Consider the following 25,601-nt stretch of genomic DNA (forward strand, 5'->3'; position numbering starts at 1 on the left):
ATGACTGCATATGTCTTTAGGGTACTTAAGGGTCAAACGTTGAGTTATTCTGAATTTACAGTCAAATAAAACCCTACACTCCATCTTATGATACACATTCATAAAGCACAGGTCTTTTCAATCCTACACTTGAGCCTGGCACATAGCTTTTTCAGCCTCTCAATTAATAAATAAAACTGATTTGTTTTTCAAATAGATACACGTTTATCTCTAGTAAATGCCATCAAGGGTTTCTGTTTTACTCTTGACTCTATCACCAGCACATAGGCTAGTCCTCTAGCATTGAACAATCTTCAGATTTAATCATTCCTACCTTCTATATTTTTGTTCGGGTTGTTACCAAAGAAGGAGACAGGACAGAAGAAAAGACAACACCATTTGGATTGTGGATTTTCAAAGAGCTACATATTACAAATTAACCCTCAGTGATTTGATAGTAATTAAATAGAAAATATACTTAAGTTGTTAATACTCTCTGGCTGACACCAAGAATGCAGAACACTTGCCTGACCTGTGGTGGTACAGTGGGTAAAAGCATCAACCTGGAATGCTGAGGTTGCTGGTTCAAAACCCCAGACTTGCCTGGTCAAGGCACATACGAAAAGCAACTACTACAAGTTGATGCTTCCCACCCCTCCTCCCACTTTCTCTCCCTCCTCTCTCTAAAATCAATAAATAAATCTTAAAAGAAAAAGAATGCAGAACAATCCTTTCTCCCATCCTATTTTAGCTTCAGCTCAGTTTCCATGCATCAATGATTTAAATTTTAATGAAATCCTTTTCCCTCACCTATATTCATCACTGCACTCCAATCACTCCAGAGTTTGTCATCCTCATAGCATATCTTATTTGTTTTGACTCTCATTCTGACTGTGTTCAAAGTATCAGGAAGAACACCATGAACCAGGAAACAAATTGTACCCTTAGATAAAAAAAAAACACAAAAAACATTAGAAATATTAATATTTAATCCTTTCTCTTCTTCTGAATCCTAAATATAATTATCAACCAAATTCTATATATGATCACAACTTGGATTATAACCCAAATTATCTGACATTAACTGCTGGATAAAAATTGGCAATAACACAAAATACTTCATGTTTCTCACAGTAGTTCAAATTTTAGGCTAAGCTCATCCTTCCCCACCTCCAATTACTATTACGAGTTTAAACCTAAATAGCTAAAGTTGAAGTTACTGACCTCCAGGTTTCCTTTAGATTCTGAATTATCACATTTGGGTTCATCAACCTTGAAAATATAAAGGATGAATAAATTGAAAATATTGAAAAGACCACATTTTATATCATTTAACCATTTCTAACAAGGTTTCCTTTATCCCATTAAAAGAGAACCAGGTGCAATGAAAACAGATTAGTTTTTAAACAAGTCGTGCTGGGTAAATTACATATCCATATGGGGAAAAAGAAGAATCTTGACCCCTACTTCACACTATTTACAAAGTCAATTCCAGATGGATTGCAGACCAAAATGTGAAAGTTAAAATAACTGAGCAAATAAATACATAAGTACGGCAAGATTTTAGATAAAAATACAGAACATCTTCATGATCTTGAAGAAATATATATATATATATATATATATATATATATATTTCTTAAATAGGACCGAAAAAATTAACCATAAAGAAAAAAAATAAAGTCATCTATATTAAAGTTAAAAACTTCAGTCATCAAAACATATCCTATTAAGACAATAAAAAGGTATAGAGTGAGAAGACAGTTTCAATTTCTGATGGACTTGCATATATATATATATGATATAATATGGATATCCATTCATACATAATGCACACACACATACACACACACATACATATATATATCCCACAAATTAATAAGGAAAAGACAGACAACCCAATAGAAAAACTGGCAAAATATTTGAACAGGCATTTCACAAGAGGATATTTAAATTGCCAATAAAAATGAAAAAAGTGGCCCTGGCCTGTTGGCTCAGTGGTAGAGCGTCGGCCTGGTGTGCAGGAGTCCTGGGTTCGATTCCCGGCCAGGGCACACAGGAGAGGCGCTCAACTCCTTCTCCACCTCTCCCCCTCTCCTTCCTCTCTGTCTCTCTCTTCCCCTCCCACAGCCAAGGCTCCATTGGAGCAAAGTTGGCCCGGGCGCTGAGGATGGCGCCATGGCCTCTGCCTCAGGCGCTAGAATGGCCCTAGTTGCAATAGAGCAACGCCCCAGATGGGCAGAGCAACGCCCCCTGGTGGGCATGCCGGGTGGATCCCGGTCGGGCGCATGTGGGAGTCTGTCTGACTGCCTCCCCGTTTCCAACTTCAGAAAAAATACAAAAAAAGAAAAAAGAAAAAAGTGCTCAACTTCATTAGTCATCAGGGAAATGCAAATTAAATCCACAGGATAACAATACACACACCTACTAGACCATACCAAGCGTTGGTGAGGATATGAATGATCTAGCACTCTCAATTTCTGCTCTGAGTAGTATAAACTGGCAAAACCACTTGGAAAAACTGACATCATTTACTAGAGAGAATCAGAGGTAACCCTTTGACCCATATATGACCAACCAAAATGTATGCGCATGTGTATCAAGAGACAAGTATGAAAATAGTCATTAAAAACTCTACTCATAAAACTCCAAACTGGCAACTACCTAAATATCTACCAATGGGAGCATGGATAAACCAAATGTGGTAATTGGGCACGATGGAATGAATACAATGAGAATGAGTCATCTACAACTACAGGCAACAATATCAGTCAATCTCATAAACATAACACTGAATGAAAGAAGGCAGACACACAAAAAGATCAATTATTTATAATTCACTTATATGAAGTTTTAAAAGAGTCAACAAATCTAATCTAGGGGATTAGAAGTCAGGATAATAGTTGCTCTTTGGGAGTGTAGTGACCAAAAGGGGGCACGATGGGGCGTCTGGGTTGCTGGTTATGTAAGTGAAAACTCATTTGCAAAAATCACTTGTGAAAAACTGTCAAACTGCATTTAATGACTTGTGCAATTTTTCTAAAGTACACTGTACAACAACTACAAGTTAAAAAATAAAAAGAAATCATTCTCCTTTGTGGAGAGTATAATATCAAAAATAACTAGGTTATAGAAAAGGAAATATAAAATAAAATTTTACTCCATACAATTTAAGTCATTTGTTGTCTGATGTAAAGAGAAAAATCAGTTCCTGAAATCTAAATATTTCAAAATTGAGTAAAAAATCAGCACATTGAAAATCTGTTGCTTAGTCTACTTCTGGCCAACAGGTACATGAAAGAATGTTCAACATTGCTAATCATCCGAGAAATGTAAATCAAAACCACAGAGGGATATCATCTCATACTCGTGAGAATGGCTATCATCCAAAAAATCAACAAATAACAAGTGTTGTCCAGGATGTGGAGAAAAGGGAAGCCTCCTGCACTGCTGATGGAAATGTAAACTCGTGCAGCCACTGTGGAAAACAGTACTGAGGTTCCTCAAAAAAATTAAAAATAGAACTACCATATGATCCAGCAGTCCCACTTCTATGTATATACCCAAAGGAAATGAAACTGGGATCTTGAAGAGATACCTGTACTCCTCCCGTGTTCACTGCAGCATTATTCATGATAGTCGAGACATGGAAACAACCTAAGTATCCATCAATGGATGAATGGATAAAGAAAAGGGGCACATATATACCATGGGATAATATTCAGTCATGAGAAAGAAGAAATCTTGCCATTTGCAACAACATGGATGAAACTTGAGGGTTTTATGCTAAGTGAAGTAAGATAGAAAAAGAAAAATATCTATCATTTCACTTATATGTAGAATCTAAAAATAGTCAAATATGTAGGAGCATAGGATGGTGGTTGCCAGAGGCTGGGGGCATGGAAAGTAGAAAAATGTTGGTCAAAGGGTACAGTTTCCATCACAAATTCTGGAGACCTAACGTAAAGCATGGTGATTATAATTAATAATACTGTATTGTATACTTGAAATTTGCTAAGAGGAGATTTTAAGTGCTCTTAACACCCCAAAAACAAACAAACAAAAAAAGTAACTGTATAAGATGATGGATGTTAACTAACCTGATTGCAGATATAACTTCATAATATATATGTATATTAAATCATGTTGTAACCTTAAAAATAATCACATTTTAGAACCTAAATATACTCAATTTTTACTTGTTAATCATACTTCAGTAAAGCTGAAAAAAAATCAGCTTCTTTTTTAAAAATATTTTTAAATTTTTTTCAATTAGTTTCAGATGTAGTGATTAGATCTTTATATAAAAAATATTCAACTTCTGTCTAAAAGATGTTTAAACGTGGGACAAAGACCAGAACACATAGCGATGATTTTTGGAATTCAATGTCATTCACTAAATGGTTCCTACTGGCACGTGTGAAGAGCTAAAAGGCCAACGGAATGGTGAAAGGCCATCTTATTGATACTTCAGACAGGGGCAGACAAAAGGCCACTCACGGACTACTGTACCCTATTGCAGCCATTCGGAATCAGAGGCTTGCTGGGGAATCACAGTGTCAACTACTACTTGAGGGATCAGGTTGCAGGCTGATGTCCCTCTCCCTTGGACCATCTCCCAGATCTAAATATTTCAAAGTAAGCAAATCATTGTGTAAATGAAAGGGCTCTGGGCTCTTGTTCAAATGTAAATCCTCTTGTGTTGTTTATCAGCTGCTCAGATACCTCTATGAGAAAAGGAAAACAAAGGCTCAGAGAATCAAGCAGATAGTGTGCAGAGATGGGGGTGGTCAAAGACAAGTCATTCCTTCCTTTGTGGTTCTGTCGCGAGCTACCTCTAAACCACAGTCCATAGTGACGGCATCAGGTCATGTTCCAGCCTACTTCCCCCTCTTGACTGGAACACCAGTCAAAAAAGCTTGCAAGAAGAACAACAACAACAAAAAATAAGGTCTAACCAGCAGAGCTCAAAATCAGGGAGAACACAAAAAGCTGACGGCATTCTAGAGAAGGAAGCAGCTGGTGACCATCTGCTAGGAAAGTACATTAGACTCAAGTGTATAAACAGAGTTAATTCCACAGACTATAGTTCTGATTTAGGTGAATAAATTCCATAGTATGTGTGTTCTCTTCTGTTCAGAAGTTTGTAAAAAAAAAATAAAAATAAAAAAGAAAAGAAAAAGGTAATTCAATTCAACAAAATTTTATTAAGTGATGACTACACAAATGGTGTTATACCAAAGTATTCTTTGTCAAAGCTTAATACATGGAGACCAACTTTTGAAGTCATACTTATTAGCTGTGTAGCCTGTATTAAGTTAGTTAACCTCACTGAGCCTTAGTTTCTCAATAGAATGTAACCTATTTCATGAATTGTTATAAACCGCTGTATCAGAAGTACACAGAAGAGTATATTTGTAGTATATCATAAACACTTAATAAATGATGGCTGTTTCTACTAAGAGGAAGTATTGATACGGTCCCCAGTGGTTAAGAACAAAATCTTCGAACTTAGATGTTTGCTGAAATCTTGACTGTACCACTTTCTAGAAATGTGATCTTAGGAGTAACCTGAGACTGAGTTTTCTCATCTGTAAAATGAAGGACAAAAAACAAACAAAAAACCCCCACAAACAAACAGGGTCTAGATCCTTGGAGCTACTGTGAGAACTTAATGAGAATTTAAATTAAATACTTATTAAAATACCTAGTACATACTAACTGCTCAATACTTGTTAGCTGCTATTAATAGCAGGAGCAGCACAAAATAAACACCACCTAACTCCTGCCAACAGGACTATTTTTCTCTTTTCTTTTTTGCAGTGTGGAGAAAGGGCCTACACACATGCTCAGGGTAACTAGCAGGACCTAATCCAGTGCCATATGAATGACACAAGCAGCATGTGTATGCAGGCTTTGACAGAGGAGACAGTAAAGGTTGGAGTAGTCAAGCAGATTTCAACTTACTGAGAACTCCCTTAGCTGGAAATGCAAGCCACTCCCCCTCCCACCTGGAAGCCCTTTGCTTTTTCCCTTTGCAGTATTGTATGGGGATACTAATTTCTGTTCCAGATAATGGTTAAATGGCTATGCCATTTCTGAAATAGATCCATCTGCAAACGCCCAGAAGAGCTCAGCTCAGCTGCGGACCTGGTCGCTCCCTCTGGAGTTACAGCCTGTCAACGCTGGCTTATTTTAGTAAGTACAGATGCTCCTCAACTTATGATGGGGTTACATCCCAATAAACACCTCACAAGTTGAAAATATCTCAAATCGAAAATGCATTTCATGCATCTAACCTACAAAATATCATAGCTTAGCTTATAGACCCAATGATTGCAGACTCCATAATCTTCATACAACAGGTGGTGAACTCTTTTGTAGACGGGCACAAAATCTCTGGCAGACCAGCAGTTGAAAACCACTGGCCTGGCCTACCTTAAACATGGTCAGAGCACTTACACTAGCCTACAGTGGGACAAAAATCATCTAACACAAAGCCTATTTTATAATAAAGTGTTGAATATCTCATGTACTGAATACTGTACTGAATGTAAAAACAATGGATGTGCAGGTTCTCACCATTAACGCACAAGAGCTAAAAGCACAGAGGGCTTCAAGAATGTTTGAAGCATTAAACTAAAATCAATTACACATAAAAGAGTATTGTACTACATATCACTAGTCCAGGAAAAGATCAACATCCAAAATTCCAAGCGCAGTTTCTACTGAATACGTACCGCTTTTGACACCACCGTGAGTCAGTACAGAACACTTGGTTTCCCGTTCAAATGCACACAGGGCCAGGCTGGGTGGCACACGAATGGCACAGTTCCTATAGTCCTGAGGCGCCACCTTATGGAAACTACACTTCTCAAGTTTTAAATAGGGGTAAAAAATTGCTGTTTAACAAACCAACAAACTCTCCCTTTGTTTGTGGTCCAAGCAAGAATGCTTGAGGCCCAGTTTGTGACCTCCACTCTAAAGTGAAACAATGAGGCTTATGCCCTGAGGTTATGCCACATGCTGTTATGCCCAGTTCCCCACAGGGACCGCTAATTAGCATGTTTTGTGTTAGATTCTGACTAGCAAAACTGTATATAATCCAACCAATACTGACTACTCAAATTTGAATACTTATTATTATTATTATTATTATTATTATTATTATTATTTAAGTAAGAGGAAGGGAGACAGAGAGACAGACTCCCACAAGCGCCCTGACCCAGATCAACCTGGCAATTGGTCTGGGGCTGATGCTCTGCCCATCTGGGGCCATGCTCTCATGGCTGCAGGAGGGGAAGAGAGGAAGAGGGCGGGAGGGAGAGAGAGGAGAGGGAGAGGGAGAGGGAGAGGGAGAGGGAGAGGGAGAGGGGGAGGGGGAGGGAGAGGGAGAGGGAGAGGGAGAGGGAGAGGGAGAGGGAGAGGGAGAGGGAGAGGGAGAGGGAGAGGGAGAGGGAGAGGGAGAGGGAGAGGGAGAGGGGGAAGGAGAGGGGGAGGGGGAGGGGAGGGAGAGGGGGAGGGGAGGGAGAGGGGGAGGGAGAGGGAGGGGAGAGGGAGAGGGGGAGGGAGAGGGAGAGGGGGAGGGAGAGGGAGGGGGGAGGGAGAGGGAGGGGGGAGGGAGAGGGGGAGGGAGAGGGAGAGGGAGGAGAAGCAGTTGGTCGCTTCTTCTGTGTGCCCTGACCAGGAATTGAACTGGGACTTCCACAAGTCAGGTCGATTCTCTACCACTGAGCCAACCGGCCAGGACAAATTTGAATACTTTAGTTGACACAATCTCCAATAAAACTGAATGGCCATACCAGAGAGTCCAAGTATTTACCTGATTTGACCCTGGCCTTCATTCAGTTTTTCTCATATGCCACCCTCATTCCTGCCTCAGTCTTTGCACTTGCTGTCCCCTCCAACTCCAGATCTTCACATGGTCAGCTCCTGCTTACCACTCTGGTCTCATCTAAAATGTCTTCACTTCAGATGACTACCCTACCTAATATTCCCCAGGCCCTTCCATCTCTCTACTATATCACCCTGCTTAACTTTCCTAATAGCAACCATTCCCTGAAATGAGCTTGCACATTCACATATTTATCTCCTAGCAGGCAAGCTTCATGGAAAAGAAGAACTTTTCCATCAGGTGTTGTGTACACATAAAATAGGGCCTGGCATACGGTAGATAGATAATGACATTTTTTGAGCAAATGAACTAACGTATAACTTGAATCTTGCAGTCAATTCTACCATAAATCCTCAAACCTTCTCCCACCCTATTTCAGATATGAAGCTTCGTTATCACCATCATAATCATGTGAGAAATCTAAGAGATAAATTTCATTGATATTTCAATGTGTTACACTGTAAGAAATTCAAGTGAAAGAAAAATATCCAAATAAAAACAACAATCTAGAAAAACTTACGTTTAAAACATAACTCGTCCCAGTTTGGGTGTTATTGACTTCGACTTGGTAAGATAAGCAACGGCTAAGAAAATTCTGTGGGTTCTTCCCCAGCACGTATAAATCACCATGTTGGATGAAGAGACTTTTAATTTGTGGAGGATCAGGTTGCACTGAAAGATAGAAACAGAAGAATATAAATTACCTTCCAGAGTTTATTTTGATGAAATACATAAGTGGCTAGAGATAACAAAGGTCACAAAGTTAAATGAAAAGAGGGCTGATACTTTTAATGGTGTTACATTAATCAGACATATAGTTCTGGATTTCTGATTAACCACGATTAATGTAGGAAGCTTATTTTAAATTGTCTAGTAAAATGGTTCTAAGGAACACCTTTGGGTGTCTGGCAGATGACATGAACTCTAACCTGCATCTGGTTAAAACATGGCCAGGGTATAATCAGGACATCAGCTACATCATAAAGAAAAGAACTGCTTGGGTCCAGATGTGCCCCTACCTAGTGGCTAACAGGGGCACCAAATACAAGGAGTCTCTCCAGCTGTCACCCACATGGGTCAATCAAAGACCACAATTTAAACATCAGCCTAGTTTGTGTCAGATGCTACAACACGGATGAACGTCATGCTAAGTGACGTAAGCCCACCACAAAAGCACAAGTACTGTATGATTCCATTTACATGAGATATTGAAAGTAGTCAAAATCATGGAAACAGAAAGTAGGAAGGTGGTTACCAAAGCAGCAGGAGAGCAGAGGAAGTTAGTGTTTTGGGACATCAGATTTCAGTTTTATAAGATGAAAAAGTTCTTGAGGTCTGCCGCACAATAACGTGAATACATACATACCTGCTGGACAGCACACTTAGAAATGAGTAAGATGGTAAAGTTAATGTCATATGATTATAACCACAATTTTAAATAAAGTAGAAATATATATATATATATATATATATCTTAGTCAATAGGTTTTGGGGAGTCACCTATGCATAAGCTCACACAAGAAATGGGAATGGATAATTAACAGAAAACCTGTAGATGTCATCTTCTGACAGAGAAAGATCGCAGTCTCTTAGTACTAATCTCTGGGGAGAACTAGCAAAATGAGCTTCACAAGGTTCATCGAGGACAATCTGCCAAGCAAGGGAGAGGACAGGGAAGGGTTTGCTTCAGAGTATCCCCCTTGGCATGGTACTGTGACCTCACTCCCCTGACCTACACACTGAGCTGTCTTTGGTTCATTATTAGAATTCATTTCCATGACCATCTGAAAGAACAGTAAATAGTGTGCTGATCACAGACTTAGGAACTTTTGTCAATTCATGGTATTTGCCTATAAATTTTCTGCATACCACTTAGCCAAAATCCGGGCTCCCCGTTGGGGTATTACAACAAATAAACATGATGCTTATAGTATGCTTTAGAGATTCACAAAACACTTTTATACACCTCACACCGTTTGGATCTTATTACAGTTGACCTTTGAACAACATAGGGATTAAGGGAGTACCATCCTCCCCAGTAAGCAATCTGCATGTAACTTCTGACTCCCCAAAACTTTAATAGCCTGCTGTTGACCAGAAGCCTTCCCAATAATATAAATAGTTGACTGATGAATATTCTTATAATAAAGTAATCTAGAGAAAAGAATACGTTATTAAGAAAAGCATAAAGAAGAGAAAACACATTTATAGTTCTATAAAGATTTACTGGGAAAAAAAAAACCCACACATACAAGTGGACCCACAGAGTTCAAATCTGTGTTGGTCACCGGTCAGCTGTATAAGCCTTTGAGATCAAGAGGGACTATGTACCCTGTTTTTCAGATGAGGAAACACTTATAGAGAGTTTATATGCCTTGTCTAAAGTGAAGAAGCTAGGATGTCGTGCAGATATTTTGTTTTCAAGTGGGAGGCTCTTTCTAAAAGGCGGCCACTCAGCTGCATGGGCTATGCAGACTGATCGGTGCCTGGACCACCCGGAATGTTAGATAATATGAATATCACCCCTGATCACTGCCTCCAGTCTAAGCTTTTTTAAAACCATGAAATAGATTATTCAGAAACTATATTCAATCCTATTTACTCTGCATCATCCTGTCAAGGATTATAAGTAAAAGAGAGTAGATCTTAAGAGTCAGAAAGCCTGGGTTCCAATAGACCAGGGTAGTCAACCTTTTCATACCTACCGCCCACTTTTGTATCTCTGTTAGTAGTAAAATTTTCTAACCACCCACCGGTTCCACAGTAATGGTGATTTATAAAGTAGGGAAGTAACTTTACTTTGTAAAATTTATAAAGCAGAGTTACAGCAAGTTAAAGTATATAATAATAATTACGTACCAAGTACTTTATGTTGGATTTTCGCTAAGTTTGGCAGAATAAATCTTTATAAAACAACTTACTATAGTTAAATCTATGTTTTTATTTATACTTTGGTTGCTCCGCTACCGCCCACCATGAAAGCTGGAATGCCCTCTAGTGGGCAGTAGGGACCAGGTTGACTACCACTGCAATAGATTATTCAGAAACTACATTCAATCCTATTTACTCTGCATCATCCTGTCAAGGATTATAAGTAAAAGAGAGTAGATCTTAAGAGTCAGAAAGCCTGGGTTCCAATCTTGGCTCTAGAACTCCCTGCTTGCTCCCAGTCTCGGTGTACTCAGAGTGAACAAGGAGAAAGCATGTGGCACAGGCACTTAATAAATACTAAAATTTCCAAGCTTGCTTCTTTCAAAAAAGATCAGAGAAAGGTATATAAACATAGCCCTTTTTTTCTAGAAAGATCTTAAAACCAAAACTCTTTTTTATTATTTGTATTGATGGTTCAAAAGACAACATTTTTTTTTTACCCACACTGTCACAGAGGACTCTGAAAACTTACCATGAGAAATTAAACGCACTATATTGAAGGATGGTCTAATTTTCCCTGCGTTATCCTTGACCATCACTTGAACGCTGTGTTGGTTTAAACTGGAATCTTTCCCTTTATCCAGAGTGAAAGAGCAACTAATGTGTTGACCTTCTCTACAGATGTTTTCACACTGAAGAATTTTTTCCAGGCTACTGTACCTACAAGATAAAATGAGACAATCTTTTAAATTATTTTTAACAAGAAACTCAAGAAGCAAAGGCAGACATTTTTGTTTGCTTGGGTTTTTTTTTTTAATGACTGAAGATGTCCATGAAAAGCAACATCTGCAATATGGCAAGATAACTTTTTCTAAAACCCTATTTTATGTGGCTCCATTTCATACTCTAAAAAGAAACAAATGCTGCTTTTTGGTGAGCACTGGTACTTTCAATAGCTATAGGAACTATAGGAGTACTGGTTCTTTTTCCTCTTCTGAATACGAGGTGTTATGAGGCCAGGATGAAAAGTTTTACGCTTCTTGAAAATACCCTATCTGCTGAATTCCACAGTTCTACTCTGGGCCCTCTGTTTGCTCCTTCCTTGTTTCCTTGTCTTGTTCCTCTCCCTTTCCCTCTTCTCAGAGGGTTTCCATCCAGTCCACAGCCTGCTGCACATTCCTCTCTATTTCTTCCTCCTTCATCTGTTCACACACAGCTGATCACTTCCATCCCCAAACTAGAATTTCTATGCTATGGATGCCTAGTCCTGACCTCTCACCTTGGACCCAGTCCCAGATTTCCAACTGCTCCATTTGAGTGTTCCACTCTCGCCTCAAATTCAATGTCCAAAACATATGTCCCCCTTTCCCTGACAAACTGCCTTTTCTTCTCATGTTCTCAATTCCCACCAATCAGGGCTCATTTCCTCTGGGCTCCTCAATTACAGCCTTGGAAGTCACCTTTTTCCCCTCCTTTTCCTATATTTTATCACCAAATTCTGTTATTTTTTTCCTTTTCAAAACTTCTGGATTCTCTCCTGTGATATTCCCATTGCCCTCACCGTGTTTCATGTCCTAATCAGGTCAGGCTTCATGTCTTCCCAGACTGACCTCTCAGGCTTTGATTACTAGTTCCCTCCAATCACTGCCATATCAATACTGCAGAACACACTGGCTTTCTAAGTGTCTCACTTCACGCTGTGGCTCCAAATGCCTTCCACAACCAGTATAGTATCTCATTTTCCATTTCGAAAGCCTCTACACACACTTTCCTCAATGATCATCAGCACCTAGCACAGTGCAGGCAGAGAGAATGTGTTTATATTACACTTTTAGGTCTAGGTTATCAAAAGATTCTGTTTTGTGGTAGCTGGCAGAAGACTCAGAGTCAAGGCTTACATCATTAGCCACAACGGGAGTTGTGCAAAGACTCTGCAGAAAAGGGAAGTAGTTTAAATAATGAACTCAGAGTAGAGAGTCCCAAGTCCTTGACCTGCAGTCATTTAAAATGCAGATTCCTCAAACCATCTCCCAGAAAATCCTACTTAGACAGCTTTGCCTAGTGCCTAGAAATAGGCACTGTGACACCAATTCTCCAGGGGATACTGCTGCAAAACAGGTTTCTAAAACTCAGATCTATTCCCATAAACACAGCTGACTATCTTTCACGAATAGCAAATGCAATAGCAGGGAGCAAAGACAGTCTTTTCAACAAATGGTGCTGGAACTAGACATCCGCATGCAAAAAAAAAAAAAAATGAATCTAGTCACAGATCTTATACTCTTCACAAAAGTAAACTCATAATGGATCACAGACCTAAATGTAAAATGTAAAACGATAAAACTCTTAGGTGATAACATGGAAGAAAATCTAAATGAACTTAGATATGATAGTGAATTTTTAGATACCATACCAAACGTATGATCTGTAAAAGAAATAATAAGAAATAATTAATGAGATACACTTCATTAAAATTAAAACTTTCTGCTTTGCAAAAGACAATATCAAGAGAATAAGAAAAGAAGTCACAGACTGCAAGAATATATTTGCAAAAGACACATCTGATAAAGGAATGTTATCCAGAATACACAAAGAACTCTTAAAACTCAACAAGAAAACAAATAACCCAACTAAAAAATGGGCCAAAGAACTTCACAGACACCTTACCAAAGATACACAGATGGTAAATAAGCACATGAAAAGATGTTCCACATGTATGACCTGTGGTGGCACAGTGGATAAAGGGTCGACCTGTAATACTGAGGTTACTGGTTCAAAACCCTGGGCTTGCCTAGTCAGGGCACATATGGGAGTTGATGCTTCCTGTTCCTCATCCCCCTTCTCTCTCACTCTGTCTTCTCTCTAAAATGAATAAATAAAATCTTAAAAAAAGATGTTCCACATCATTTTATGAGGGAAATGCAAATTAAAGCAACAAGATACCATTAAATACTATAAAAATAGCCAAAATTCAGAATGCTAACAACACCAAATGCTAGTAAGCATGTGGAGCAATAGGAGTCTCATTCGTTGCTGGTTGGAGTGCTAAATGTATATGGTCACTTTGGAAGACAGTTTGGTGGCTTTTTAAAAAAACTAAATATATTCTTACCATACAATCCAGCAGTCACACTCCTTCGTATTTACCTAAAGGAGCTAAAACTTATGTCCACACAAAATCCTGCATACAAATGTTTATAGCAGCCTTACTTGTCACTGCGAGAGCTTGAAAGCAACCAACATACCCTTCAGTAGGTGAGTGGCTAAACTGTGGTACATTCAGACAATGGAACACTATTTAGCCCTAAGAAAAATAAACTACTGAGCCATGAAAGACATGGAGGAACCTTAAATGCATATTACCGAGTGAAAGAAGCCAATCTGAAAAGGCTACATACTCTGTGATTCCAACTACATGACATTCTGGAAAAGGCAAAAACTATGGAGACAGTAAAAAAGGTCAGTGGTTGTCTGGGGTTAGGGCTGGGGGAAGGAATGAATAGGCAGAGAACAAAGGACTTTTAGGGCAGTGAAAATACTCTGCATGATACCATCATGGCATGTCCACATGTACATGTCACTATACATGCATCCAAACCTAAAAACTGTATAATTAAAAGAACGAGCCCTACAATATAATGTGGACTTCAGGGGACAGCGATGTGCCAGTGCAGGTTCCTCATTGTCACCAACGTACCGCTCTGGTGGGAGATGTTGCTCATGGGGGAGGCTGTGCGTGTGTGGGGCACGGGTACATGGGAAATCTCTGCACCTTCCTTCCAATTTTGTTGTAAACCTAAAACTGTTCCAAAAAAACGGAGTCTTTAAAAAGTAATAATTGGAGATCTTATATATTTAATCCCTCAAAGGCTAAGCAAAGAAATGCTTCAATATAGAAAACATTCTTGTCACTTAACAGCACATAAGGCTTTTCCCCTCGTTGTAGGCCCCAGTAATTCATGAATGAAAACAGTCTTTTAAAAAAACTAACTGCCCTGGCTAGATTTTTAGATCAAACAGGCCTGGCATGTTTTCCATCCACAACCAGAAACAGAAACTGAAGACACTCAGGACATTTTTGTTACATAACTAAAAAACCAAAAAAACAACAAAAAAAAAACTATGGAGAAAAATAGTATTTGTCTCAAATAATGAAAGGAACTCCTCTAATCGGAAATCTTTGAGATTCCTTTTTCAATTTTGTACCCTATTTCATATTCTCATGGACCCTAGATATGAAACTTAAAATTTTTGTTGCAATTTATAAAAAATAAGAAAATGGGAAATACTGGTTTTAAACAGGCAACTTTAGGAGACTTCTTGTGACAGATCAGATGATAACCCACGACACAAGGCATTCATGTGCTTCGTGTCAAAATGCACGCGCTGAAATCCTCCACAGATTCATACTGCAGATATAAGGACAGAATGGACAAATAAAATACTATTTCCCCAACTGTGAAGATGATTCATATGGTAAGAAATTCCCTAAAATTCATTGGCAGGCCTAGTCTGTAGCTATTAAGGTCAGGCTCCTTCAAGGCCAGACTCTCCCTCCAGAGCCACCAGTCACTGGGCTTCAAAATGACGCTACATTTTTGGATTAGAGATGAGGGAAACAGTCTGGCTGTGTGACGTGATTTAAACTGGTACCTAAATCAGTTCCACATGCTTGATAATGAATAAGCCAAATGGCTCTCTTTCTTTTGTGGTTTTGATTAGATAGAATCTCTCTAAGGGAGAGCAGAAGAGGAGGAGTATGCGCTAGGTGCTAATCCCGAGAGGCGGGAAAAGCACTGGCTACCTCTGCAAGGGAGAGGGATAAGCAATAAAAACAATATACCTAGCATGTACGGGATGCTTACTCTACACGTTAGCACTTAGGCACGGCTCTAAACACTTTTCATACAATAGCAGGCCTCACAACAACCTTAAGAAACAACACTACTATTACTATCCCCATTTTAGAAATTACAAAACAAGCTCAGAGAGAAGGCACTTGCCTCAAATCACACTTGCTAGTAAGGAAGAGAGCCAAGATTTGAACCTAGGTAAGTGTGGGTTCTCCAGAAAAAAATAAATTACAGGATGCTGAGAGCAGAAGATACAGATTCTATATCAGCATTGCCCAACAAAACTTTCTGGGATTATGGAGATGTTTAATAATTGTGCTATCTGTTACTGGAGCCACTAGACACATGTGAAATTGGCTTGTAAGACTGAACAACTAAAGTTTTAATTTGCTTTAATTTTAATTAATTTAAATTAAAATGTAAATAGTCACACACGGCCAGTGGTTCCTGTATTAAACAGCACAGGCCTATTAAACAGCACTCTATAGCAAGAGTCCACAGTAATGACCAACTCTGGGAATGGGTACGACAAGAAGTGCTATCCCTGATCCCTGTCCCCTCGTGTGCCAGTGAACCGCCACTCTCTTGAGATGACTTCTTGAGCCACCTCCAATGATGGTAGATTGATTGTGTCCAGCACAAAGGTGTCAACTGAGTGCTGAAAGGTGTCCCAAGCACTGTCTGCTGTCAGCTTTGGCTAGATGGTGCATCTATCCAGAGGAAGAAAAATGCTTTTTCAAATCAGGTTGGACCAGTTTTTTGTAATTTATTCATCCAGGAGGGCAATCACTTTGCAATTTGCTCTTAGACTTGGTTTGCTCCAGTACATGATCCAAGGTACTTCCCTATTTTTCTTATAAGAAATCCAAAGACTAGGCCGTTGTCTACCTCCAGTGTCACCCAATTCTCTATCTGGGTTACTTTCCTGCATAGTATTCCATGGAATAAGACAAGTTTAAGATGTCTTCCCTTCCTTTCCCTGCCCTCTCTATAAACAGAGACTCTTGAAAGGTCTTCCCTGTGATTTTACCAATAATGACTCCAGGGAAAGCAAGAGTAGTTAATAGGATAATAAACACAGGATGGTAACAACTTTTAAGACCTCTTAAAAGCCTGTAATGGCCCTGGGCTGTGGCTCAGTGGATAGAGTGTCAGCCCGGCATATGGATGTCCCGGGTTCAATTCCCAATCAGGGCACACAAGAAAAGTGACCACCTGCTTCTTCCTCTTCCCTCTCCTCTTCTCTCCCTCTTCCCCTCCTGCAACCATTGGCTCAATTGGTTTAAATGTGGTCCCAGGCACTGAGAATGGCTCCCTTGGAGCATATCAGCCTCAGCCACTAAATATAGCTCAGTACTCGAGCATCAGCCCAAGATGGAGTTGCAGGGTGGATCCCAGTCAGGGTGCATGCAGGAGTCTCCCTCTATCTCCCCTCCTCTCACCCTAATTAATTAATTAATTAAAACCTGTGATAACAGCTCTCCCCAGACTTTACTGTCACATCATAGCCAGGCTATTCCTTTCAAGGCTTAGTTCTGTGACCCCTTCATTAGCAGTTCTTTAGGGAGTCAGATGTACTCACTCCTCCTCTCTTTTCAATCCTGAACTAATAATGTTCCTGAGTTGGTTATCCCACCTAAGTCCTCACCCTAGTCCCAAATGTTTTCTCGCTTTGGATCCTACCAAACATTCAAAACTTATAGAGAGCACCTACCATGTGTCCGGCAAAGGGGAACTCTCTCAAGGGAGACCACAACCTGGGGAGGACAACCACTAAGTAAACAGGAAATGACAACACAATGTTGCAAGTGCTGTGACATAGGAACGGTCAAGGTGCCGTGGGGCACAACGATAATAGGGCACCCATGCTTAGACTTAGACATCGCGGAAGGCTTTCTGGAAAGGAAGTGATGTCTGAGCTAAGACAAGGACAAATAAGAGGTTCCAGGTGACTCGGGCTGCGAGGGGTACAGAATGCTTCCACTATTCTGTCTGAATTCCATTATTCTGTCTGAGTGTTTGATGAGTCCCTTTGAGGAACTGAAAGAAGTTCAGTGTGGGCTGGACGGTGGGGCGCAAGGAGGGTGGGGTGTGCGTAGAGGGATGGGACTGAGACGAGAGACTGACAGGAGAGGTCATAAAGGGCTTTGTCATGCTGATCAGTTTGGACTTTAACCTGAAGCTACCAGGAGCCAGTGAAAGATTTTACGGAAAGGTGAAGCAACAGGTACCACAAGTGGGCAAGAGAAACTATAAAACCTCACGGGAGATATATTTTTATTAGGAAAACCCCTCCACACTCAGCCACACAATCTCAGCGCTGCTTGGCTTCCCCCGCAGGGCTTTGATCTTTGCCAGGAGTACCCTGGGGAACAGGGGGGGAAAGTGAATGCAAACCCCCAGGGGCTTTGGAGGTTTTCGTTCTTAAATTCCTGTGACCTTTGCATTCTATTTCATGATCTATCCCTGAGTGTTTAAATAAACCAAAAACACTTTTCATCAAGTTATCGGGAAAAGTGGACACTCCAGAATGAAAGGCCATGTTAGTCTGATACCTTCAGAAATCCTGGACGTGGTTTCCATAACCCACTCAATCAGCAGCAGTTCGAATGAATGGAAAGAAAGGGGGCAAGGCCGTGGGAAAAGTGGATTGCCAACACTAGATCTCCCACCCCGCACTCCCCTACATCACATGAATACCCTCATTCCTCAGAATGCTCCTCCCCAGATGTCAGCCTCTGAGAAACTCCCAACAATGCTATGCACCTTCATCAAAGCCTCTCAGCCTCCCCTGCCTCCACCTCACGCTCCGCACTAGCTTCTCGCGAGAGTTTGTCCACACCTGCCTCTGCAACAGCCTTCATCTTACACTCTTCTTTTTACATAGGCAATTGCCTTGCACACTGTCTACTTCTCTACATTTTAAGCTTTAGGAGCAAAGAGACATGTTTCTTATCTCAGCTGCCCATTCACTCCTGTACCCACAATGTGTGCTAATTCGTTTTATTGAATTTATTGATGAGCCTGGTCTTTTCTTCCTTGTCTTGTTGCTAATAATTCCAGGCTTTAAAAGAAAGGAAATGATTAAAGATTAATTTAGAAATGTAACAAGTTGTGTAGTTATAGTCACAAATATCAAATAGAAGTTATTTTGTGGGGATCTAAATTACTTTTTAACTCTGAGCATAAAATAATTTTCCTTCTTAAAGGTACTCTAGTTATACAGGATGAGACCCTCGGGAGAAGCTAGGGGAAGGGTATGCAGGATCCCTTTCCATTTTCTCCAACACCCTTGTGAGTTCGTAATTATTTTTTAAGTCTGTATTTTTTAGGGTGTTTTTTTTTTTGTATTTTTCTGAAGCTGGAAACGGGGAGAGACAGTCAGACAGACTCCCGCATGCGCCCAACCGGGATCCACCCGGCACGCCCACCAGGGGCTACGCTCTGCCCACTAGGGGGCGATGCTCTGCCCCTCCGGGCGTCGCTCTGTTGCGACCAGAGCCATTCAAGCGCCTGGGGCAGAGGCCAAGGAGCCATCCCCAGCGCCCGGGCCACCTTTGCTCCAATGGAGCCTCGGCTGCGGGAGGGGAAGAGAGAGACAGAGAGGAAGGAGAGGGGGAGGGGTGGAGAAGCAGCTGGGCGCTTCTCCTGTGTGCCCTGGCCGGGAATCGAACCCGGGACTTCTGCACACCAGGCCGACGCTCTACCACTGAGCCAACCAGCCAGGGCTTTTAGGTATTTTTTTTTTAAGTAGACAAAAAGCAGATGCATTTTGTACTGAAGCAAAGTGCCCGTCTTCTTGGGCATGCCGAATGGAATAGACTTTTCTTTAAACTAGGTTATATAAAGGTTCCAACACCATCACAATCAGTCTCCTGAGTGAGACGGGCAAATACTTACTGCACCTTACAATCAGTCTCCTGTCCATACTTACCAGTAGTATAGAGTATAGTTAGTGTCAGGACTCGTGTTCCTTCCAGGGAGCCAAGTACACTTCATGTAGCTCAGGTTGTGCCAAACACACTGTAGCTTAGTCACAGCCGACTCAGGATCACCTAGAAAACCCAGCCAAGAGTTGAGGACCCTCTTTCTTTGTAAGGCAGACTAGCCAATCACTGCGGGGCATGGCGCTGGTGGGGCTGTTTCATGCTGCTTTCCCCAAGTCGAAAAGGCTCACAACTTTCTCTCTCACCTACCGATACTAAGAAAACACTTTTATCGTTACTGAGGGAACCTAACTCTTATATCCCCAACCGGAGAGAGAGTTGAAAAAGGTCAAATCATATTTTAATTGTAAGAAATGACTGCAGAGGGAAGGGGGAGGGAGTTAGGGGGAGAGAGACAAAGAGGGTGTAATGGGGGCACGTGGATGGGGGTGAGGGTGTTATACTGAGTGGGACTTTGAATCCATATTAACACAATGAATTAAATTTAATTTAAAAAAAGGAGGTTCGAAACCCTGGGCTTGCCTAGTCAAGGCACATGTGGGAGTTGATGCTTCTGGCTCCTCCCCCCTTCTCTCTCTGTCTCTCTCTCTCCTCCTCCTCTCTCTCTTTCTCTCTTCTCTAAAAATGAATAAAATTAAAAAAAAATTTTTTAAAAAGGAAATGACTGCAGGATTCCTAAATGAATGTGAAAATATAAACAACCTCAATATCTACCTATCTTTTTTTCCATGAATTTGCGTGTCATCCTTGCCCAGCAGCCATGCTAATCTTCTCTGCATCATTCCAGTGTTAGCATATGTGCTGCCAAAGCGAGCACAATCTTAAAAAAAAGTTTCTTGAGCTATAATTTACTTTATCTTTTGATCAATACTGACACATCTCATTTTAAAAATTAAACGTATCTTCCTGAAGCTATGTGGGGAAAGGTAAGCATAATGTAACTGCTAGTAGTCGCCTATTGTGTGTTATAACTTGAAGAGCCCTAAAATCTTGATGATCTGTAATCTCTACCGTTATAAAGTTTTTTAAACTGAGGCATCATGTCTTCATATTAAATACCTCTGTTTAAAATGCACACCTGTTATCCCTCAGGCTCCTTGAAGCAGTCCTGTACTGAGCTATCATCGACTGGTTTACTGTGTTATGACAGATTAATTATTAGACTCCGAAAGAAATGAGAAGAGGTGAGGTAAGGTGTTTTATACCATGCTCCCAGCCTCCCAGCAGTGCCGCATTTTATAATTTTACAAATATTGCTTCATAATCTTTTGATCAGTGCAAGGCAGGTCGCTGAAGAACACGCCACCTAGCGCTCAGGTTTGGAGCTAGGAGATGGGCCCTGCACAACCCAGGGGCAACATGTCATTAACAGGTGATATGGACAGAGCACTTACTCTTTGCGAGGCACTATTCCCAGTGCCTCACATGTACTGATTTATGTAATTCTTTCAACAGTCCTGGTAGGTAGCTCTGCCATCATCTCCAGTGTACAGATGAGGAAACTTAAGGGAGGAAGGGCTGTGATTTATCTATGGTCACACGACTAGAAACTGGCAGAACTGAATTTTAAAATTGGACATTTTGGCTCTGGTAGCTCTGTTCTTAACCAGTCTGTACCATGCCCTGCCTGTAACATAAAAGTCAAAAGGATACTGCGTGATGGGTGGGACAGTGGTTTGGGGACAATGATCAGCCTGACTACTTGGCAGCTTGTGTTATGGCTAATCTTGAATTGCAGCCAGGCCAGCAGTTCATTTTCCCTTTTAACATCTTTCCCCAAGTATGTCCTGTACATCAAACTGATCTCTCGATATGTAATGAGGAAGATAGTACAAATTTGGGGTTTTTTTTTAAGCACTGAACCTGGAATCTGAGACCTGTAGCAACTCACTCTGTTCCCTCATAAAATGGGAAGGGTAATAATAATATGTGCCTTGCTCACTTCACAAGAGAAGCTTCTGAGCCTTGATTTAGGAAAAGTGAGTGTGTGTATGTCATTTTCCAAATTATGAAGGGCTATATATAAGTATCAGGCATCATTATTTAAGCTGTCTGTGAGCACCTCAAAGGCAAGGATGTCCTCCTATTGATCACAGAGTTGCTAGCACCTAGTGCAAGTGCTTGGAACTTAATAAGACTCAGCAAATGTTTGCAACTTAGTGAATTAATGAACACTGAACATAAGCATGTGGATAATCTGGATTTATCCTCTATAGACCAAGAGAAATTGCTTTTAGCTGTTACCTTCAGGGGGCAAGATGCACTTTTTCACCCAGGAGCTACGATCGTCACTTTCATTGGTGCTACACTGCGACCTCACTTGCAGACAGATCTCCTCATTCAGGGGCACTTCTTTCGAACGATGAGTTTCTGAAGCAATTTTCTAAAGTTAGGAAATAAAAACAGGCATTGCTATAGCAAACACACAAAGATACACTTATGTAAGAAAACATTAGCATGTCCAGCTTGGCCTGTGGTGGCACAATGGACAAAGCATTGACCTGAAATGCTGAGGTCACTGGTTCGAAACCCTGGGCTTGCCTGATCAAGGCACATAAGGCAAGCAATCAATGAACAACTAAAGTGAAGCAACTAGAAGTTGATGATTCTCCCTCCCCCACCCTCCTCTCTGTAAAATCAATCAATAAAAAATCTTTATTAGCATATCCAGGTGTATAAAAAATGGCAAGTTATCCAATGGTGTCAAGAAGTCGTCTCAGCCTGGGATGATTTTGCTCTACCCCACCCCTGGGGCACCTTTGGGAATGTCTAAGAACACTTTCAGTCACCATGAGGAAGGGAGCTGCTACTGGCCTTTAGTGTGTAGAGGCCAAGGATGATGCTAAACAGCCTACAATGCCCAGGACAGCCTTCCTTTCCCCCACTACAAGAACTGTCCTGCGCCAAATGTCAGCACTGCCACAAATGAGGAACTCTAGTGTAGAAGACAATTCCCCGCATTTTAAATGTATAAACATCATGACATTTCCCTATAAAACCTACCATACTAAGATATCAACTGTCTAAAAGCAATTATAAAGGAAACACAATAAGATTATCAAAATTCAATTCCAAGCAGATGCCGTATGCTATCAAGATGAAGGGAAAAGGGACTGTTGTAAAAATCTAGTCTTCCTGGCCACCTCTGAGGAGAGGAAGTAAAGCAGGGGGCCTCAGGGCCAAGGACAGATTTTTCACTAAACAATTGTCTGTACTGTTTGACCTTTTTGACTATCTTACATACCCATATACTTTTTAAGGGTTGATATACGTATGCACTGAGCATACCACACTCTTATTGTAAAAAGTAGATGAGCTTTGTAGAAGCCAACTTAAGGACAGCATACAGACATAGGACAGAAGTCTGGTTACTGTAATTTAGAATAATGAGATTAAAGGGCTCCTTAGGAAATGAACATTTCCCAAGGTGACACAGTTGGAATAATTAAGACTGGAGTTGCATTTAATCAGAGCTCCAAGGAGTTTCCTGTTTTGCAATAAGTTTCTGACTCATGTTGGAGATAGCATTTCCTTTTACATACGTGCTGATGACCAAGAAGGGGAAAATTTGCCAGCTACCTCTATTTACTATCCTAAGGCGCTACTGTGTCATTTCACATGTCTGCTGCTAGCTGAACATGAGAGTGACTGTAATACTCCCAAAATCAGGACATAAGGACACCCTTGGAGAGGTAGCTGGCCAATCAAGAATTCATGAACGATAGCAGACATGGGAAAAAAATCACTTTATAGATACTGAACAGCTCTTAGGCCCAGGCAAGACAGTCCTCTGAAAAGGGAGTTACTTGGTCAGCTCTGAAAGAAAAAGAAATGTCTGCTAGCAAAATTCTGGCCAGGAGACAAGAGAGGGTAATTTAGCTTCATGGACATTGAGTATTTCTGTCCCATCAGCAAAGCTATGCCTACCCTCAGTGGGGCCTCCAGCTATTCTTAGCCAAGTACACTTTCACAACTAATTCCTAATTCCTTGCCAAGAATCCTACTTATCATCTGACTTCCCATAAAGTTGCTGCTAGCAGGGATGGAACACATCATTTTTTAGGCCAACAGAAGGCTTTTTAGAATGTTTCACCTTTAAGGCTTTAACGGCAAAGTAAGGAAGTGGCCCTTGAGGGGTGAACTTGTGTTGAGGAAATGAAGTTTCTCAGTCTCTGAAACTGGAAACCAGCCCCAGGACTGCGGTAATGGTGGCAGGAAAGCTCTGAATGCATATTTCACCGTCACAATTTTATTAAACGCAAGTTCTACATAGTAAGTCCTCAATGTGGTCAGTATGTTCTGTGACTTTAAGTGAAACAATGTAGAACGAAACCAGTTTTACCAAAGGCTAACCGATATGAAAGAACTGAGTTCCTGTGGCATCTCATCAATGTTACAACAAAATGATGTTGAACAAAACAACATTATTCCAGGACCCCTTGTAGACCACTGAAGGAGCCACCCTGACTCAAGGAGCCTTGATCATTCTTTTTTGGAAGCTGCACTTGCCCTTTAAAGACACCAGAAGGAAAATGTGCAGTCAAATTCCATAAATTAGAATCATCATGGAAAAATTCCAGTTCTCTTATTAGATGCTTTTCCAGGGAGAGGGCTGAGGAGTTTTATTACATAAATATTTTTATTGTATTGCAATTTTTAATTGAAAAAATACTTTAGTACCTAAATTTGAACCTTATGTTTTGGACATAGGAATAATTAAATGACTTAGAAAAGGGATAGTAGGGGAAAAGACAGAATTTTTTAAAATCTCTTTCAAAGCTCAAGGTAAATAATACTAAATTGGCATGAATAAAGTAGGAACCCAAAATGTTAATGATCACCAAGTCAAGCGCACCTCCTTCTATCAGACAAACAACTGAAGTCCTTCCAGCAGGTCTTGATGAGGTATGTGTGATGGCTCCCACGTGACTTTTGGCTATGGTGACTCATTTCACTGGTAGCTAGCAGCCTATGACAATATGCTCCACCCCTCAGAGAATCTGACCTCCTTTAAAATTTTGTTAGAAACTATGACAAGCGTCCTAAACTGATCCCTCCCCCTCAGGACCAATGTTTATTTGGCTGGATCAAACCTTTCCCAGTTGCAGTTTCCTTTCTCAGCAGGAAAGGAGTGTCAGCTTCAGCTCTGCCTCTTCGAACACCTGAACAGAACAACAACCTTTCAATTCAGTCACCTGGTGAGGCTTGCCTATCTCTTGGTGATGAAAGATATCTAAAATCTCATGCCAGATCCTCCTTCCACTTTCCAGATTGGGAAACTATTAGAGACTGTTAGAACACTGGAGTTGTTCATTTGGGAGTGTTGTCCTGATATGGAAAGGTTGCAGGTTCAATGCCCAGGCGGGGCACATATAAGAATCAACCAATGGCCTGACCTGTGGTGGTGCAGTGGATAAAGCGTCAACCTGGAAACGCTGAGGTTGCCGGTTCAAAACCCTGGGCTTGCCTGGTCAAGGCACATATGGGAGTTGATGCTTCCTGCTCCTCCCCCCCCTCTCTATAATGAATAAAGAATCAACCAATGAACACATAAATAAGTGGAACGACAAATCAGTGTTCCTCTCTCTCTCTCTCTCTCTCTCTCTCTCTCTCTACCTCTCTATAGTCAACTAAAAAAAGTGGTGGAAGACAGTCACTTAATTATTTGTTTGTTTGTTGTAAGAATCATTTATAAATCCTTGACTTATCTTAATTAATGGTCTACCAATCTGAAGACTGAAAATGACCTCAGGGGTTTATCTGATTTAGCAACTTGAGACTTTTAGACATTCACACATGCCCCTAACATCTTCAAACTATCACAATGCCACTTCTTTGATATGTTTCAAAGGATATATACACCCTAGTTTTTTGTCTGGTGATATTAATGCTGGGTCCCAAGGACAGTAAGAGAAAGGGAAAATTACTCCTGCCATTCATTCTCAGCCTCAAGACTGTAAACTTCAAAAGTCCAGATAGAAAATCCCTTGCATTAATTGGAAGGAATAATCCGTATTTGTCACAAATGCGGGATTTACAGCACCGATGCTCTCAAAT

The 25,601-nt window shown here is 40.6% G+C and overlaps 1 protein-coding gene and 1 non-coding gene across 3 annotated transcripts in view; both read right to left on the reverse strand.

The window, feature by feature from the left end:
* The window catches only part of IL13RA1 (interleukin 13 receptor subunit alpha 1), a 59,988-nt gene that overhangs the window by 22,828 nt on the left and 11,559 nt on the right, over positions 1-25,601 (reverse strand). For both annotated transcript variants that reach the window (XR_010727808.1, XM_066249159.1), the window contains exons 3-8: positions 21,789-21,927; positions 19,532-19,652; positions 11,277-11,464; positions 8,394-8,545; positions 1,204-1,251; positions 790-922 (exon numbers count right to left, since the gene is read on the reverse strand). Coding sequence is in view for 1 of the 2 variants with exons in the window: in XM_066249159.1 (XP_066105256.1) it covers positions 790-922; positions 1,204-1,251; positions 8,394-8,545; positions 11,277-11,464; positions 19,532-19,652; positions 21,789-21,927 (781 nt within the window). In the remaining variant the exon portion in view is untranslated. The remainder of the gene's footprint in view (positions 1-789; positions 923-1,203; positions 1,252-8,393; positions 8,546-11,276; positions 11,465-19,531; positions 19,653-21,788; positions 21,928-25,601) is intronic.
* On the reverse strand, positions 20,255-20,361 carry LOC136317974 (U6 spliceosomal RNA). The gene has a single exon (XR_010727960.1). It is a non-coding gene; the product is annotated as a U6 spliceosomal RNA (small nuclear RNA).

This window comes from Saccopteryx bilineata, chromosome X (assembly GCF_036850765.1).
Source record: "Saccopteryx bilineata isolate mSacBil1 chromosome X, mSacBil1_pri_phased_curated, whole genome shotgun sequence".
NCBI lineage: Eukaryota > Metazoa > Chordata > Mammalia > Chiroptera > Emballonuridae > Saccopteryx > Saccopteryx bilineata.